General features: G+C 34.6%; 1 protein-coding gene across 3 annotated transcripts in view; it reads left to right on the top strand.

Moving 5' to 3' along the window:
- Window positions 1-19242, top strand: part of LOC128238242 (proto-oncogene tyrosine-protein kinase ROS-like) — a 79249-nt gene that overhangs the window by 32457 nt on the left and 27550 nt on the right. For 2 of the 3 annotated variants that reach the window (XM_052953930.1, XM_052953933.1), the window contains exons 9-12: window positions 7149-7274; window positions 16431-16478; window positions 17778-17956; window positions 18701-18798. In XM_052953930.1, coding sequence (XP_052809890.1) covers window positions 7149-7274; window positions 16431-16478; window positions 17778-17956; window positions 18701-18798 — 451 coding nt within the window. The remainder of the gene's footprint in view (window positions 1-7148; window positions 7275-16430; window positions 16479-17777; window positions 17957-18700; window positions 18799-19242) is intronic. The other variant, XM_052953931.1, reaches the window with a different exon arrangement.

The raw sequence follows: 19242 nt of genomic DNA, 5'->3' as shown, positions 1-19242 counted from the left end.
TGATATTTTTGGTGCAATTTACTGCCTTCTAAGGGCTGTTTTCCCTTGTGAAAACTGTCCATTTTTTTCCCAAGAAATTACGATTTTTCCGAATTTGATAAACACAGATTTACATTAATATACAGAAAATCAATTAATTTCTTGAAAAATGAACAAAATCTTGACAAGACTGGAAACATGAATATTTGCCATTAATATGTTAAATATATTTGCCTGATTTTGTATTTTTCCCACAGTATATTCCCAATTTGCAAGGAACAGGCAGTGAAAAAAAATCACTGCTCCAGTAAGAACCCTTCCCCCCCCCCCATAAAAAAAGATTATTTTTTTTTAAAAACTGCAAGGATCAAAAACCACATATAAATCTACAAATAATTTAATTAATCATCGAAGCCACTTCCTTAAAGCCCTAAAGTTGTCCCTGTAAATAGTCTGAACAATAACTACCGGGTAATTCAGTAAAGCCTGCAAGAAATTTGGATAATGAAATTTGGAATAATGAATGGTTGCACTTGTGCGTGGTTTAGTAGTCTTTGACAAAAAACTCTTATTTCTATGGTGTCCTTTAGTCTGTTGTTTACTTGAAATTGAGACATCCCTGTGTGTGTCTTAGAAAAACTATGGTTTTGTCCCCATCGTGTGACAATAGATGTCATTGACTCCTTCTCCCGGACCACAGGACAAACAAATTAGACAGTATTCATACTGTGATGAATGAAAAATATAAATGAACTCAATTGGTAAACTATGTGCGCTTCTCACTATAGGACAATTACAGTCATCGAAAATAATGCTTTTGAATCAACATGTCCGAATGCTTACAATATACTACTTCGCTATTAAAAATACGGGTCTCAAGATCATTTTATCAGTGGATTGCAGCGGGCAAGGTGCTTATTAGGACTACTTCTTCTCCACATGATTATGTATAGAGAGAAAGGGATGAACAACTTGATAAGGATTGAAGTTTCTTTCAATTGCATTTCTTGCATCTTGAGAAGCAAATGTCACACCGGCAGTTTCAAGAAGCTCCATGCACTGTGTATGAGGATCTGGTCATCACATATTACTATCAATCTGTTTTGTTATTCAGAGGTATTTGTTGTTTTTTTACCGAATGATTCAAATTTAATTCTGAAATAATACAAAGGCATCCTATAATATTGGATGGCCCTCCTATCATTCTGCAGAGACCTCTGCAGTTCTGGCAGCACATACAGACTATTTGTCAGATGTGATACAACCAGCATGGCACAATGCATTTGCTTTTGTTTACACATTGCTTTTTTCAACATTCTGAAACTCTGATACAGATTCATTTCTCAGACACAACTATAATGTTGTAGAGTTGTTGTGTATGATACTATGTACTAGTGCTGTTGTTGTAATACATTGTGAACTGTTTCTATATTTGATTTAGAATATATATTTCTTTGGCAAAAAAGCTTACCATTGTAAGGATTGAGAACCTAAAATCACCCTTTCCATTTGCAACATACTTGAGCAGAGTGATTTATTATTGTTGGTGATGGTAGCAGTAAAATGAGGCATGATTTATTCTCCTCGACATTGCAATGTACATGTAATTATGTACTTTTCCGTGTTCCTTACAGCACCAAACAACCCTAATTTCTGTGGTTCCAGAGGTAATATTGTCTGTGAGTCATGGGGATGTGTCGTTCCCACACTCTTGATGTATTTTTCATTATACAACTACATGTAAACAGCTCCCTTTACTGCAGCCCTGCTCTCATTACCGTATGATCCAGGCGCAGAATAAATATATTTCTGTAGGTCTAAAGGAATGAATGGTCCTATTTATGAAGAAACCTAATAAATCTATTCTGGCATTCATTCAGCTTTGGTAAAATGGGCTCAATATTTTGTTGATCAAGTCAGAAAAAATCATGCCAAATGATTTCATTACTGCCTTGTCTTATGTCAAAAGGTTTAACAGCTGTCCCTCTGTTCTTACTTTCTATTCATTGATACTATGGAAACCACAGGTCTATGAAGCCCTGTACCCAAAAAATCCAGTTTAAATGGATCAAGGCCAAACATGGCCAGAGTCTGACCAGTGAGATTGCCAGTTAAGCCATCATTGAACACAGCCAAAGTCTGACCAGTGAGACTGCTAGTTAAGCCATCATTGAACACAGCCAAAGTCTGACTATTGAGATTGCCAGTTTAGCCATCGTTGAACATAGCCAGAGTTTGACCAATGAGATTGCTAGTTAAGCCATCGTTGAACATAGCCAGAGTCTGACCAATGAGACTGCTAGTTAAGCCATCGTTGAGCATACGACAGAGTCTGACCAGTGTGTATTATGAGTATTTAATTCAATATAGACTCTCATTTTTTACCATGCATTTTAGAGTCAGATGTTAAGGCACATAATGCAGCCAATTTTGCATGACCATTGAGTGAACTGGCATCTTTTGTCAAAAAGAGCCCCAATTATGCAAAAGCATGAAATGGCATAAACGTGTGTGTGACGGAGTTCAGCACACATAACTAGTTATACAAGAAGATATTCAATATTGTTCAATAAGAGGGAGAGTGGATAGTGCCAATTTCTGGCTTGATTGTCATCTATTGGGTGGAACAGGGGCGCTTTAATGGGGTATTATGATCCTTGATGTATACTCTCCACAATTTACCAAGAGTTTGATCATCGCCAACTATCATGTGATTGCCTTGTCAAGGGGGAATCAAATTAGGCTGCCAAGTGTGGCGGGCTTGCGCCATGTTTATTTGAATGTCACCACAGGTTTCGGAAATACAATCAGCAAATTGAGGAATCATTTCTGACTGTGTCTCTCTTCGAAAGGAGAGATAAACACAATTTATTTCATTCAGGAATTTGTGTGAATGGAAATTAAATGCTCACCCTATATGTCCTTACAATCATGCATGCCCTTTGGATGTGCATATGGGTCTTTTCCTGAGGATATGTTCCAGATCTTGGACAAGAACAAGCCTAGCTAGCTGTCCATCAGACTCCAAACTCTTCTTTTTTTTAAATTGTTTTACCTTCCTAGTTTTAATTTGTCATTGTATGAATTTTATTAATCTGAAGAGGCATGGCATTCTGATATTAGATTTTTAAAGGGGCATAGTATATATAGACACCAGATGATACAATTGCAAGAAAAAAAGAAAATCGTCAAATACTTACATTAGATTGGCATCGTGGTGTACAACGCAATAAATCTTATTAACTGATGTATCACATTGCTTACGACACATGTATCGTTCTCAGTTTGTTTTCTATATCAAAATTAACTAGGGTTGCATGTCTACAGTGCAAAACCTAGTGAGTTTAAAAAAGCGTATGTATTGATAATTATCTGTACTCATTAACAGATATGATTAAAATAGAGAAACGATTATGCACTAATTCTAAATGGGGAAACTCAGATGAGACAGCAACATGATCATGTAGAATGATTTCTTATTGGCCTCTTAAGCTTACATTAACAATTCTAGTATTGTTTTGAGGAAATAGTCTATTTGCCTATGTTTGGATCATCAGGTGTCTTAGTCCCTTTAATGGTGTAAATTCAATAACTGTCCATTTTACAACATTGGGAAGTTTGTTTTCATTAATTCCTGCTATTCATTAATTCCCAGAATCATAACCAGCCTAATTTTGATAAAGTTACACACTACAGTGTTTTAATTAACACTTTGAGTAAATAAGCTTAATGAAAGTTACTATTTCCAACAATCGTGATTAGAATTATACATTACTGCTTTAATGCTCTTATTTTGTATAACTTTCAAAAACTGGCAGTAACATATAACTATTACATATGTAAGAATGGACATTGCCAATTTCTGGTTTGATTGTCATTGTTTGGACAGGACAATGGCTTTTTAATGGGATATTATGATCCTAATGTCAGACGTTCCCAGAATTTGATCAACTCCAACTGTCATCAGATTCCTTTGACAAGGGGAAATGAAATTAGGCGGATGTATGGTGATTTGGTTTATTGTGTCTACTGACATGTTATGGTGTACACCATTGCATTTTGTGAATGCTGAATGATTTGCTGGCTCAGTGGCACATGGAAATGAAGGGAGAGAGGAAAGATCAACACAATTAGTTTTCTCGGAGAGTAAATTTTGTTTGAATGGAAAAATGTCACTGACAATTATTTATGATTATGGAACCTTCTAATAAGGGATTGTATCATTTGATTGTTTTTTTTTAAGCTGTTTCCCTTAGTAACAGTGTCAGGGCAGTGGTGTCTTTTCTTGGGTTTGTCTGATTCTGTCAGGCATGCCAAGCAATGCTTTATTTGACTCATAACATTTACAAATGGGGGGAATTATGGTAATTAAGTATTGAATGCCTTGAACAAAACCCCTATATCAGTCAAAAGAGAAAAAAAAAATGTATGTCTACAGTATATGAATTATTAAGGAACTGGCATGGCAAGGTGTCTGCTGGAGGTATGAGGGAAGACTTTGCCCCAGAATTTCCCAGGCTACCATGCTGTGTGAATGTCAGAGAAGCCCTTCCCAAACTCTTAAATTACAAGAAAATAAAGCAAAATAACATCTTATAGTTTCACACGTTTCTTTTGATGTCTTCCAGTGACATAGATTTTCAAGTGTCAGAAGATGAATTTAAAAGTGGTTATTTGTTTTGATTTGCTTCCATGGCCCAGAATGAAGATAATAATGTTCCGAGTATTGATGCCATTAATTTTGATTATATGCCTGAAGAGTCTTATTTTGTTATGGCATTGCTTTGCTGTGTACGTGCTTGAATAATATCCCACTCATTGGCAATTTCTAGTATGCCTAGCTATTCATACATGTCTTGGCGAATCTTCTTCACAAATGATTGTAAGTTTCTTAAATGACATGTATATGTGAAAAAAGAAATATTCATTAATGTACGTACTAACAAAAAAGTTATAGTAGTCTGATTAATAACATCACTGGAACCCACAGAACATTCTTAATATGTTAATTACTTCTTTGTAACAAAATTGTTCCAGTAAGTCATTTTTACATCATTGTAGCATCTAATATACTTAATGTTACAGTACTCTGTACATAATGACATAATAATTGGGTTCCAACAAATTGTCATCTCATAAGAACATCATACTTATGTACAATTGCTTTGTTCTTTAATTTATAATTAGCATTTAATTAATTGGCCTGCAATTCAATATCAATTATTGCTTTTTTGTGCTGTTCATTCTTGTTTTCATTGACACATAAAACCTCTTTATCTCCCTCAGACCATTTCCCAGAGGGGCCATCAGTCTGCAGCAAACATGACAATTAAAGACCAATCAGCCCAATTGAAGAGACCCGATGATCCTCTCAGAGTTAAACTACAATCATTTAGATATTAGGCCAGAGAAAACATATTTTTGGATTATTATCTGGATTTTACAAGGATTCCTTCACGTTTTAAAGATTTAACTGTTGAATTTTTTTTTTTTGTAAAGTTTGAGCTTATTTCAACAATAACATATCAACAAGAGTCCAAATGACAGCTCTCTAATGTTAATTTCAGTTAAAAAGTGACATCATAAAATTATGCTCATTTTTGTCAGTTGTAGCCATGCACTCCGTTTTGCGGAGCATATGAAAGGAAGAAACACGACTGATTTCCTCGGCTATCCCCAGTATACCCCTATCCCCAGTATACCCCTGGACCTGGCGGGTTACAATTGACTGGTGCATTATATTACTTCAATGATGTAACAAATAAGGCGAAGATCGACAAAATTGTATTCAAATGAGTGTCTGTCATGTGTTTGTTCATGAAAGTATGTAGAATAATTCTGAACATTGTCAAGGCTTTACCAATATCTTCATTTGTTTCTTCCAAAAAAGCAGACATGCAAAAATTGGGGCCACAGGATGACTTTTATTATTTAAAGGGACCAGACACCGGATGATTGCAAAAAAAGTAGAAAATCGTCAAAAACTTACATAAAATTTACATTGTTATGTAGAACGCATTAAATCTTACTGTACTTACTGTTGTATCACATCTCTTATGACACATGCATCTTTCGTAGTTTTTGTATATTTTTTCCAGTTCCAAATTTACTGGGGTTGTCTACCACGTAAATTTAAAAATAGCCTCAGTATATTTATCTGTACTCATATAGAGATATGATTCAAACTTAGAAACCATTATGCACTATCTTAAAACTCCGATGAGACAGCAAAATGATTGTTGAGTTTATTACTGTGTAAAGTGATGTAGTATCAGCCTCCTAGGCTTAAATGTTTCAAGGAAAATCTGTATTTGCCAATTTTTGGACCATCTGGTGTCTCGCCCCTTTAAATCATGATGAAATTATAGTATGTTTAAATTTTGGCTCAGTTCCCCGAGATTTTTCTTAACCATGTCTAGCCGAAGTCAAATATTTTGTGAAAAATAATTCTCTCTGGCTTTCCACAAGCAAGTAAGATTACATGGAGCACTTTTGAGAGACAAATGTCATTCTGATTAAAGCACACATTAATGGTTCACTTAAACTAATCATCAAGAAAGTAATATGACCAAAGAAGTTGTAATGATTCCATCGCAATTACAGCTGTCTGATCTGATCCAGAAATATTTATATGATTCCTTTTAAAATATCAAAACAGATTATAATAGTCAGTTGTCATTTGGAGCTAGGAAGGGATTCAATTTGTTATATATTATATTAAGGAGCTCCATTTCAAACGCAAACAGACAATTGTATGGGTTCTTATCAGTTATCAATTTTACATAAAGAAAAAGGCCACATGTCTCAACACTTTATGATACTTGCACATAAAAATGGCAGTGTACTTTGCCAGAGGGGTAGTCAGTGTGTGTGTAAGCTTATTTATACTCGCACTTGGACCTTGTCATTTCGGCGAGTTGGCTCTGTTAAGATTGTTAGTCATTTTAGGTTTTTGGAGCATAGTGCACAGACTGAATGTAACCTGGTTAGAGCTACCCTGGTTCTTTAACATGCACCAGTGTATAGCAATGTCACATGGGACCCCCATTTAACACTCCTCCAGGAAGACGATTAGTGTTTTTTAGTAGTGTGACGAGGAATCAAACCTGCGACCCCTGGATTGCTAGTCAAATGTGTTACCAATAGACCTATATATTATTTCTTTTCAGTGAGTTTGAAGGAGGCTCCGTACCTGATTCTAGGGGCAGAAAATTACGTCGTGAAGCAGCCACTACTTGAACTCACACGAGACTACGATAAAATTGCCAAGAGGCCTCGCAGCATACTCGTCACAGGTAAAGCATACTCTGATAATTTGTTTTTTGTTAATTTAGTTAAGTGATATGTATATATTGAGGATTTATTTATGTATATGTGACTTTGTCGGCAAAAATGAGGCCACAGTGGAGATTGTTGTAAGATTTCAAGCCTTGTATGTTAGGCAATATTAGTATCTGTTTTTTCTTTATTTCCAAAAATGTTCTTTGATTTAATATAAAACAGTGTAATAAGATTGTTTTTCTATTCCTGTCTCTTGGTTAAAATTTGTTTGTGTTGTTTACGTGAATACTTCAACTGGGCTCATTTTTGCAAACAACGTCACATTTGTATAGGTTATAAAATTATGTAGTATAACTTGTTGAGGATAAAATGAAATAAGTTCTTATTAAATGCTTCAGCTGCAGTGTGTTAATTATCTGCACAGGATGTTTCGTCACTATTTACTTATAACAAAAATATCTAATTAGTCTTGATAGAGTTTATATACATGTAGTCACCGACAGATAGCTTTCTGCATCAGAAATATTTTATAAATTACCCTTTATTTCATTGGTCCAAAATTTAGATGTGATGAACGTTTCGCTTGGAACCTGTTTTTATGTTTTATGTTTAATAAAAATAAGTGAAATATGTTCTTGATAGTCTGTGAGAAGCTACAGCATTAATCTTATATATATATATCATGGTTAAATCTTTGTAGATGCAAATATTAAGACTGTAAAGGACATCAAGACATTCTAATATAGTTAGGTGTTTCTTTTGGTTTCCACAAAAGAATTTTCCTCACATTGGGAGGAATTGCGAGCCCACGGCCCATTTAATTGAAAGGTGCAGTAGTCATATTTTCAATAATCCTAAATCTGTATAAACTGCAAAAATGGAAACAAATGTTATTAATTTTTATTTCCTCAACTTTGTTTTTATTTTCAAAAATATCAGACTTAATTCAGTTTAATTCAACAAATATATACCAAAATATTGAAAATATGACATGAAGCTTATTTCGATTTGTGACTCAATGAAGATAGACTAAAATCTGAGATGAAATGGGCCCAAAAGGAAACAACTTATCTTTTATACAATATTCTTTTTTTGTAGACACAGATAGGCACTGATTTACAGGACAGATCTTGGCATTTATATACAATTATTTTGTGTAAAGACATAATCTTGCTCTGATGTTACACACAAGATCTATTTGTTTTGGTGTCTCCTAAGTATGTTGTTGTTTTTATTTTCAGCAACTAGTTGCAGTAAATAGATTCTCCTACATTTGTATGAGTTCATCAAGAGTCATACAGATGTTTTCTGTAATAGTGATGCCAAAGACCTGAATTTGTCCAAGCCCACCCATCAGGAACAACCATCATTGTTATTTGTTTCCTCATACAATGATCCATGCATCGAGTGGTCTATTGTAGTATAGTCCTTTTGGGGGATTTTGTCTGTTGCTGCATTTTACACAGTATAATAGGATATGTGTAGTTTAACTCCTGATTCATAAAAATGAAATCACAATTTAAACATTCTCCAGAAAAGGGAAGTTTTTGTAGTGATTCCGTTCAAAGTCTGGCAAAAAATAATATCCACACAAAGACCTATTATATTGTTTGTCTAAGGTTTTTGTCTAAGGTTATTTCTCAAAGGTTGTTTGTCGAAGGGTTTTTGTCTAAGGTTGTTTGTCTAAGGTTTGTTTTCTATTGTTGTTTTTCTAAAGTGAATTGTCTTAAGTGATTTGTCTAAGGTTATTGGTATTTGTCTAAGGGTGTTTGTCTTTTTAATTGATTGGTTTGGATCATCAAGCATGTGGTTGATCATCCAATCAATCCTATTCAAAACCTCCCCAAATTTTCTTTGACAAAAAATTAACTGTTTCCGTTATGTCTAGAAACCATTTGGTACACAAAAATAGTGGTTATTAAGAAAACTGCAGATACCTGTCTCTTCCCTGTGTTCCCTGATTGCTTGTCTGTCAATAATTCCCCAGTGTGTAGGAATGTTTGGTATTGAGAGATTTTTTTCATTGCTACAATACATTAGCATTATCTGCTAGTGTATAGATGATTAAATCAATCGGTGAACAAACTCTAGTGGACTCTTGGTGACTTCTGTCCTTGCAATTAGATTATTACCATAATGATTCAGTGGTCAGCTAAACTGTTGATTGCTTCCTTGATATATAATAGTAGACTTAAGAACTGTTGATTGCCTTCCTTGATGGCATTTCAATACTTTCTTCTCAGAATCAGAATTGTTAAAGTAATTTGCACTGCCGAAATGTCACTAAATGTCACTATTTCTTTGTATTTTAATGATTGCAACCAGTAATTCTTCATGTTTTTAAAACCTTATTTCCTCAATGTCCAGATGGTAGCAACAATTAACATTACTTGGAACAAGGAAGAATGACTTATTCAGTGAATAAACTTCGAGGTCAACAGCACTGGTCATGTGGATGAAAAGGACAAAATGGAATACTACTATAAAATGCATAAAATAGATGAATAAAATAAAGAAATTCGATAACACAAGGACAACTATAGGGACAAGCCGATCAGGACAAAATGCACTTAATGCACTCCAAGAGAAGGTATAAAATTCAGCTCTCAATATGCTATTAAATATTGCTCACCCTGAGCAAATTTCTGACCACAGTGTGCAATGGTGTATGACATAGGATTCAATTAAAAGCCCAGTACAGATGAAATTTGCTGTTCACCAGGTACAAGTTTTACATGTCTTAAGTGTCTACAACATTGTTCTAATGAATTAGTCCTCCCAGCATCAGGCTGTAAATACAGTTTGACGTAAGAGATTTGTATAAAAATATGGGAGCAATTGCGTGTAGAATGTACAGGTTTTTGCCATTGTTCTAATGTGTAGAACAAACCTGTCCTAGTTCCTTGTAATTGCTCATAGATATACCTTTTGATTGTTAATGAGACATTTGGAACGTACTGTGGTCTTATTAGAGTATATGGTTATTTTAAAAGGATTATCAGGGGAAAAAAAATCACCCCCTGACCAATGTGAACTCCTCCCTGAAAAAAAGGCATAAATGTTCCGTGATTCATTGGAATATCTGGTTATTCTTAACTTTATAGAACTGAATTTCACCAAAACCCTAACCCTCAACCTCACCCCTCACCAAAAAAGGCATTTAAGTCCAAGAACTGTCTTCCTGGATAATCTGATTATTCTGAAGGGATTATGAGATTTTTTTTACACCCATCCTCACCCCACCCTGAAAAAAGGCATTGCAGTTCGACTTGTGATGGTCTTGCTTGCTTATACAGTTATTCTAAGAGAATAATGAGAACGTTTTTGGGAGTCAGTCTCCTGTTCACCTCCACCCACCAAGAAATTAGAATCTTAGAATTTCAGTAAGGTTGAATTGTATTGATGATGAATAGGTTGCAATTTTATGCGCTTTCTGCTAATGTAAAACTGTGAAACAATGTAATACTATAAGCGCAGTTGAGAGAAACGTCTATGACAATTAAAAGAGAAAATTATCTCTTTTTCAGCAAAAGCCATCCATTGTAGCTCTTTTAAAATAAACAGATCTTGAAGACATACCATTATCTATAATGCATGTCAAATCCTCTAATCTATTACAAATATTTAATCTTGAGAAGTTTTGGTATCATTTAAAAAAAAACAAAAAAAAACATAGACCGATACGGAAAGAGAAAGAGGCATGTCTACTTCATCTAAATTTCAAAATGAATCATTTTGGTTGTCGTTTGGTTTCATTTCAAGCATGAGAAATATAACTAGAAGTCTTCCAAAGGCAGCCAGATTTTCCATTTGCAGATTTCAGGTGTAAATTAAGCTTCATCTGTAATTCTTACAGATGTAAAGTACATCGATTGAAGGTTTTATTACCATTATGCAACAAGCATTAATTTGATGGAAATTACAGGGACAAGCTGAGCAGTTAAGAAATAACTAGAAACTAAATGATGAAAGGTGCAAAACTCAACGCCTTACAGACACTCAAATGAAGATAAAAAGAGTATCGCAAACATTTAAAGACATGGATAATATTGTATCATATTGGAGAGGTTTTGTTATCATCTTTACATCGATTCCCACATCGGAATAAGTAGTTGGCGGAGTTTAAAAGTGCAATAACTAGCGTGAAGATAATTTACAATGCTTTTTGCTTATACAGTTGTACCTCGCTGGCTCGAACTCCCAGGGACCGGCAAAAGTACCTTGAGCCTCGGGCAATTCCAGCCAAGCGGGATTGTTTACCTTCAGTTTAAAGAAATCGGTCCTTTACATCTATTTCGAGCCAATAAGGAATGCAAGCCAAACGAGTTCGAGAAAACAGGGTTTGACTGTACAACCTGTAGTTGTTAAATATTGGCCTTGACAACATATGGTATAACATAGTTACTACTGTCACTACCCTTGTAATTCGTCACCTTAGTGCAAGAACGCAATATCTGCTTCTATTTCTTTATGCAGTTATAGAGTTATTGCACTAAGGTGACGAATTGCAATTATACACTCCCACTTAGCACTAATATTTATAATTCCAATAACTTTGATTATACTTGCAGTTTCTGTTACAAACATCTTTATTTCACTTTTACCTGTTTAATATTTATGCAAGACTCCACACAATAGGAATACTTAATTAGACAAATTTTGAGAATAACACTTAAAACCATAAATGTCACTGTTGAAACAAAAAGGATATGGTTTTATATTCCTTTTATGTTTAACCAAAAGTAAAAGCCCCTGATCAGACTTACAGGAACTATCAGATCAGGGCCAGTATTCAATATTGATCTTATCCTTATCCTTAGACATGCCTCAGTGATTCCATTCAGGCTATTGGTCAGCTAAATATACAGGCCAATCAAAACACTTAGTTTCCAATCTTAAATTTAAGTTCAATCTAAGAAGTTTATTGAATATGGCCCCTGGCAGGTCCCAATTTCTTGAAACTTCTTAAGTGCCTTATTATATAACAAGATTTAGCTGAAGCTCACTAATTTTGTTTTTCAAGAATTTGCATAATATTTACATCTTGAAGAGTTTTTATACTTTAAATAGGAATTATCTTTATGATAATTACAATAAACCATTTTTCTTTTATCAAAATCAAATTGAAGATAAGCTTAAGAAGTTTTGAGAAATTGGGGCTGGATATAATCTGTTTACCAAGGGGTTAAAAGGCATTTAAATTAGGTGTAGGGTTTATACATGTTGGGGTTACTAACAAAGAACAGTCAGTAAAGAGGTTTACAATGGAGCATGGGTACTTTCTACCTTGTAGAACAAATAAAATGTTTCTAGTATGAACCGGTGTTATTTTTTTGTGGCCAAAAAACTTGGCTGGAAAATGGGTTTCAACTTGAAGAGAGGGTGTGAAGAGAGTTGTTCATAAAGATGTTATTAACCAAAGGCTCATTGCATGATCAACATTACTCCTACTACCTTTAAATCCAGTAATGTCTTTTGTACACAGAGGCCTCATTATGTATGTTTTGATGATAGTCTTTTACGTGGAAAAAGCCGTTCTGCACAGCTAATTCATTAACTGGGAGGTGTACAGGTACCCTGTATTGTTTCTAGTACATATTCTTTTCCAATTAACTGCTCCTGTAATTATTTGTTTCCCATCCTGCCACCTATTATGATTATCTCCCAAGTATTCGTGATGTTTGTCTCTTGCCATTTATTTATTGTTAATTTTGTGCCACTCATCTCCTCTATTAAAGCATAGTTTTCCTAATTTCCTTGGGCTGGCAACACAATTGCTTTGATCCAGTTGTTGTCCATACATGGGCCTTAGATTTGTGTTTGTTTCTAGCGCTCAGTTTCTTCATGAATTTTGGGCATATTTTTTAAAAGATGTTTTTTTTTAGGTTTGAAAAATTGCATCATTAAAATAAAAAATCAGGCTTTAATGTGGAATTGCCACATTGGCGTCTTGTTGTGTAAAAAATTAGATTTTGTGGAAAAAAATCTTTGAAAAATGTCTTTTTTGACATGCTACTGGCAAGTATTTGACAGGCTGTATTGTATATAACTTTCTCTTGTATTACCGATTCTCTCACCTTTTAATGAATAGGACTGGGATCATGAATTTTGAAGAGCTGTTTTGCATTCCTCTGTCTTGAATACATTGACTGGGATGAATGGGTTTTAATTGTGTCACTCTGTATAGGGAAGTACAAAAACATGGTTATTTTGAGACCTCACAGATAAACACATTGCCTGATGATACAAGACTCTGGAGCCTTGCTCCGTCTCCTTCTTTGACACTCCATGGTCCTAATGGGGATGACCCCTTTACCCAATGGTCCAAATGGGGATGACCCCTTTACCCCATGGTCACATTGGAGATAACCTTGACCCCATGGTCACATTGAAGATGACCTGGACCTCATGCATGGTCACATTGGAGATGAACCGTACCCCATGGTCACAGTGATGAAGACCCTGGCCACATGGTCACATTGGAGATATCCCTGACCCCATGGTCACATTTTGGAAGACTCTGACCCCATGGTCACAATGGCAATGACCTTGACCCCATGGTCACATTGAAAATGAACCTGACCCCATTGTCACTTTGGGGATGGCCCTGACCCCATGGTCACAATGGGGATGGCCCTGACCCCATGGTCACAATGGGGACGAACTTAACTCCATGGTCACAGATTTGAGCAAAATAATTTAAAAAAATGCGGCCTTAAAACACCTATTGGTAATGGTTATGGAGCATTGGTCAAGATCCTTGAAAATGGTGTTATAGTTTACACAGAATTTTCACTATGATATCCAAGGCAAAGCAGATATTAACAAATATATTTCTTTACATGATAGATGAACCTTGTTGCCCAGGATGATAAAGGGAAGACATTTGATGGATGTAAACTGTCAAACTTGCTACTTTTCCATCAATCCCTGTATCTCTCGATTCCAATCTTGATATATTAATTTTATGATAATGAATTATATTATATATCAAGAGTTAAGCCTCTATGTTAATACTTGTCACTGACTGTGGGCAGTGTATGGGGGTAAGAGTGGTACTATGTGTGGCAGTATAGAGATTTCCCAACTGTAACTGAACAGGTTATAAATTTGAGCACTTTCCCATGACCACTCCAAATGGACACTGAAAGCTAGTTTCAACTCAACTCACTCACTGGTTACACTAGCTAGCTACATCAGTTCATTGGAGATTACAGCTTTCATCACAATCAAGCTAAATAGATAAGTATTAACCAATGTTAAAAGGTTGTTGACCTTAGCATGTGGGTTATTCAAATGTTGTTGGTCTTACAGACAACAATTTTTCTTCTCTATCTCAGGCTGAGGGCTTTACCTCACTTATATCATCTTGTGAAGAATATGACTGAATAAGCCATTTTTGGCCTTGGCTGACTGAGTTTACCCTGACTTCCTGTGAAATGAACAGAGATGAACTGAATATAATTAAAATTTTCATTGGTCATTGTAAAATGAAACTAGAAATCCCATTGGCCATTGTAATTAAAGGTTGTAAAATGAAACTAGAACTCTTATTGGCCATTGTAAAGATTGTAAAGCTAAACTAGAAATCTTATCTCATTGTAAAGAAAATCTATTAAAATAAAGGCGTGAGTATCCAATAAGTATCAAATACGATATTTTTAGCTCTGTGGTTGTTCAAAAGTTGAAAATATTTATTTTTTTAAAGATGACATTTTCAGGCTAAACAAAACAAGAAAAATGCTAAAAATATGATACAATTTCAAAATTAATCTGGACTATAGGTCAAGGTCACCCTACGCCATATTGGACACAGTTGAGTCAAAGGGTCTCAGCATGAAACAAGTTTGGTGTCAGAAAATGTGTGCAAGTCATTAGATTTTTTTTCAATTACTGTATCATGCATTGCTCTTCATTTCCTGGAGTAATTCCTAAGTAACCAATACTGGTTAACAATTAAACCAGGAACAATCTCTAGTGTGGTCAAACCACCTTGAACACTAGTCTGAACCACTGGTTTACCACAGCTGCATGGGAAGATTTTTTAAAGATATTTCTTGTTCAGTTTGACCCCTTCATTCCCAAGGGACCATCAGCTGGTCTGTAAGCCAGCCTCAGGTTCTCAAGCCACACCACTGATCACTGCTCTGACCTTTTCAGATAAATGCCCTAATTGGTTTAAAGAATGGGGAAAACTTTCCTTATCATTCTCTAGGGTAACATAATAGGCTTCATGCGATAACTGATGGAATGATGCAACTGGTTGAGAGTTGTGAGCTGACGCTGCTGTTTTTGTTAAAGAATACTAAAGGAGTGTTTTTGTCTCTGTTATAATAAATTCCACCTTTTGTAGCAGTGTAATTTTTTGAGGGCACCACCATTTCCCTCACAAATAAGTATATGTTTTTTCCCTACCCAGGTTTTTTTTCTTAAATAAAAAGAGCATCGACCTCTAAACATTTAGTAAATATAGCGGTATAGTGACAGTCATGAATACGTCGATAGGATTGTTGAACAAAGGTTCAGAAACAAGATGAACATTTTATATATTTTTTTACTATTTTTACCTTTTTTCCCCAAAATAACGCCATATTTTTTACCCCTATCAAAGGGCCCCACCTCCATTCCCTGAAAGGCTAAAAAAATACTGAATAGTCTTCATTCTAGTATCCTCATTGTGTGACCCTTTCCCATTTTAATGTGTTCTTTGATATACAAACTTGATTTGTACAAAATACTTGAAATGCAAATTTTATTGGCAAGCATACTGGAGAATATGTTGTTTAAAGCCAACATGTACATGACTTATATAATATATTTATAAGCCTTAACTATATTTTATGTGGCAAAATTGTTGTATCTAGCTTTCATGGGATTTTCTTTATTTTCAGGCAAGGACTACCAGAAACCCAGACTTCACACTAAAAAATTGCTAACACAGTTTAACCTTTTGTATATTTCAGATTAAATGCTGCCACTTTATCAGTTTAAACTGCAGAATGATGAAGATATATGGTGTAAAAAAATGACCCTTTAATTTTCAGATGTACTTCTTTACAGATCATTAACTTGCCATAGATAAAGATGTCCTTTAGTCAGTGCAATGATATTTGCCATTCAAAATAATTTAGGAAGGGTTCTTCTATTTCTTTTTTTCTTTTTGCACTCAGCGGAGGCCACTGTGTTTGAAAGTAACTCAAGTTCTGAACTTGTGCAAGGTAAAATGGTTGAAGCCCAGCGTGTTCTACCATTGGTCAGCATCACATTTGAATCGTCCAATCAGAATTCATGTTTCATTTTTAACATCATTTCCAAGGATTTTCATCATATTTTCTTTAGCAATTTTGTTAGATTTAGATACATTACAGAATATTTATATTTGCTTATGAAACAAAAAACCAAAAGAGATAAAACTTAGAGGGAAGTTTATTGATATCCTTTGAATGTTGCTCAGATCAACCTATAATTTTACAAATATGTCTGCTTTGTATTTCCGCGTGCAATAATGGCATTTAGCGTGTGAATACGACATGATCATTTCAGTCTACTGCGCCATTCATTTTCATTTACTGACAATTCATGGTTTCCTCTTATATCATAAAACAACAGCCTGTTTACCAGGAAAATTGATGTCAGATGATATTAGCACTGACAGATATTTCTTAGTAATTTGATTGTGGATAATCTTTGCTTCTCTGGTAGGCAGGCTATTGTTAGGTTGGTGTGATGTTGCATGAATATATTGTGATTTGATTTTTTTTTTCAGTATTTTATGCGAAAAGTTTGATGGTGTTTTCTGTTGCCCAAAATATTTAGTTTTACATGTAAATTTGATATTTAAGTTCATGTTTTTTCTTTGATACCTCGGAAATATGATTTCTATCTATTTAGTACACAAGGCATTTTAATCGTGTGTAAATGATCTATAATCACTCAAAGCAAAATTATTCAAAATATGATACTAATTATTCCAACATGCAGATAGTATAGATAGACTGCATAACAATTTTATGATGAAGACATTTGTCTGAATGATCAGTCTGTCTCTTCTTGTTTGTCCAGATATAAATTCCGATTTCTTGAGCTAACGTCTGGATAAATCTCGCACAAAGGAATAAGAGAAATGGATCTGATATAGATTGCATTTAAATCAAAGAAAAATACTTCCAATGTCATAAATAACGTTATCGTTCATCTGAATATTGTAGATTAATGCTTTAAATTTGCAACATCCTTTTTTCCACGTTTTGTTTTTGTTTTGAATATATTGGCAGGTCTTATTAATGTTTGCGCCATGATAAAATGAATCATTTCCATAAATTTTTTATTTATTTTATTCAGCAATATTTTGTAGTCTCTCAATGATTTAATCAAGCGAAAATTTATAAATAGCCTTGCAAAATTAATGCAATCTACACTACTTGTAATAAAAGTTTAATAAGGACAGGTCATAATGCTATAAAGATTATCTCCCTTATTTTCATGTCTTATCATATGATTACCTCCCCTGTTGCCAGGTGTTGGTGTGCACGTTGCCAGGGAACAGGTGCTTGTATCAGATGACAGTGGGCGAGTAACTCTGGTTGACATCAATGGAACACTTCTTGCGGAGGACATCTATCCGTACCTTTCCCAACCAGCGGCCATTGACGTTGACTGGCTGCATAACTATGCTTACATCGCCGACAGCCATAGGGTAAAATACATAGTTTGAGATTATATTTAGCTGATATGAGGATGTGCCTTTTTTAAACATCCTCTGAAGGAGTGGGACATATACCTTAGATAGCACACATTTCTTTTAGGTGTTCACATTTATTTAAGTGTTATATATTAGGTAACAGTAAGTCATGTTTAATTATTCCTTGCCAAATTGATTTTATGTCAAGGGTCACCAGTAAGTGGGTAAGTGAGAGGAAAGTGCACAGAGGGCAGAGGGTTTGGCCTTCAGAATAGAAAAAACAAACCATTTTTTAAAAAAAAATCTAATAAAATCGAAGAAATATGTTTTTTATGGTTATGATGCTTTCTTTAGGATTTTTATTTAATTCAGTGAAAACTGCTATGTATGGCATTTGTTGTGAAGATAATAAGATTTGTTTTATTCTATGTTTATTTTTTCTGCTGGGTAGGTAATAGGATGTTGAAAAAATGTGTACCTACAGTTTAATATTGGCATATAATCTACACAATGATTGAACTACAACCTTTATGAATGCATCCTTCATTTTCTAAACAGTATAGCCAACAACAGAACACTGTGTGAGTTCTTGTGTTCATAATTTATATGAGTAATTTAATATGCACTTATAACATAATGCACAATTATGCTTGGATAATCTGGTTGGTGTTGAATCACAACTCCTTGCTCTGCTAGCAGACAATCTTCCATGTTGCCTCGCAATATCAAATACCTGGTTACATCCTTTATTGTTTGCAGCTTTACCGATGCAGTGTCCTGGAGCCATTCTACTGCCATAATGCCATGGAACTGTTCCCCTTTTCTCCAAGAGAGGTCAAGGTTGACCCCATCACTGGGTGGGTCTTATTTATTTGGATTTTCATCTGACCTTTCTATGGGTTTTTACTAAAAGCCAATAAAAATAATAGCCAAAGTTGTTACTATAAGAGTGCTCAAGGTATTTTCTTTTAACTAAATACTACACATGTTATCAGTGATCATTTTTACGCATATGTGTAGCAAGGCCAATAAACATTTTTATCCGATAAGCACACCTAATCATAGACATTTTAATCTGATAAGCGTACCTATCATAGACATTTTAATCTGATAAGCATACCTTATCATAGACATTTTTATCCGATAAGCATACCTTATCATAGACATTTTTATCCGATAAGCATACCTTATCATAGATATTTTTTATCCGTTAAGCATACCTATCATAGCCATTTCAATCTGATAAGCATACCTTATCATAGACATTTTTATCCGATAAGCATACCTTATCATAGATATTT

The sequence above is a fragment of the Mya arenaria genome, chromosome 6, assembly GCF_026914265.1.
Source record: "Mya arenaria isolate MELC-2E11 chromosome 6, ASM2691426v1".
NCBI classification, from domain to species: domain Eukaryota; kingdom Metazoa; phylum Mollusca; class Bivalvia; order Myida; family Myidae; genus Mya; species Mya arenaria.
The sequence above is the reverse complement of the archived record's forward strand: the minus strand, read 5'-3'. Positions and strand labels throughout refer to the sequence as shown.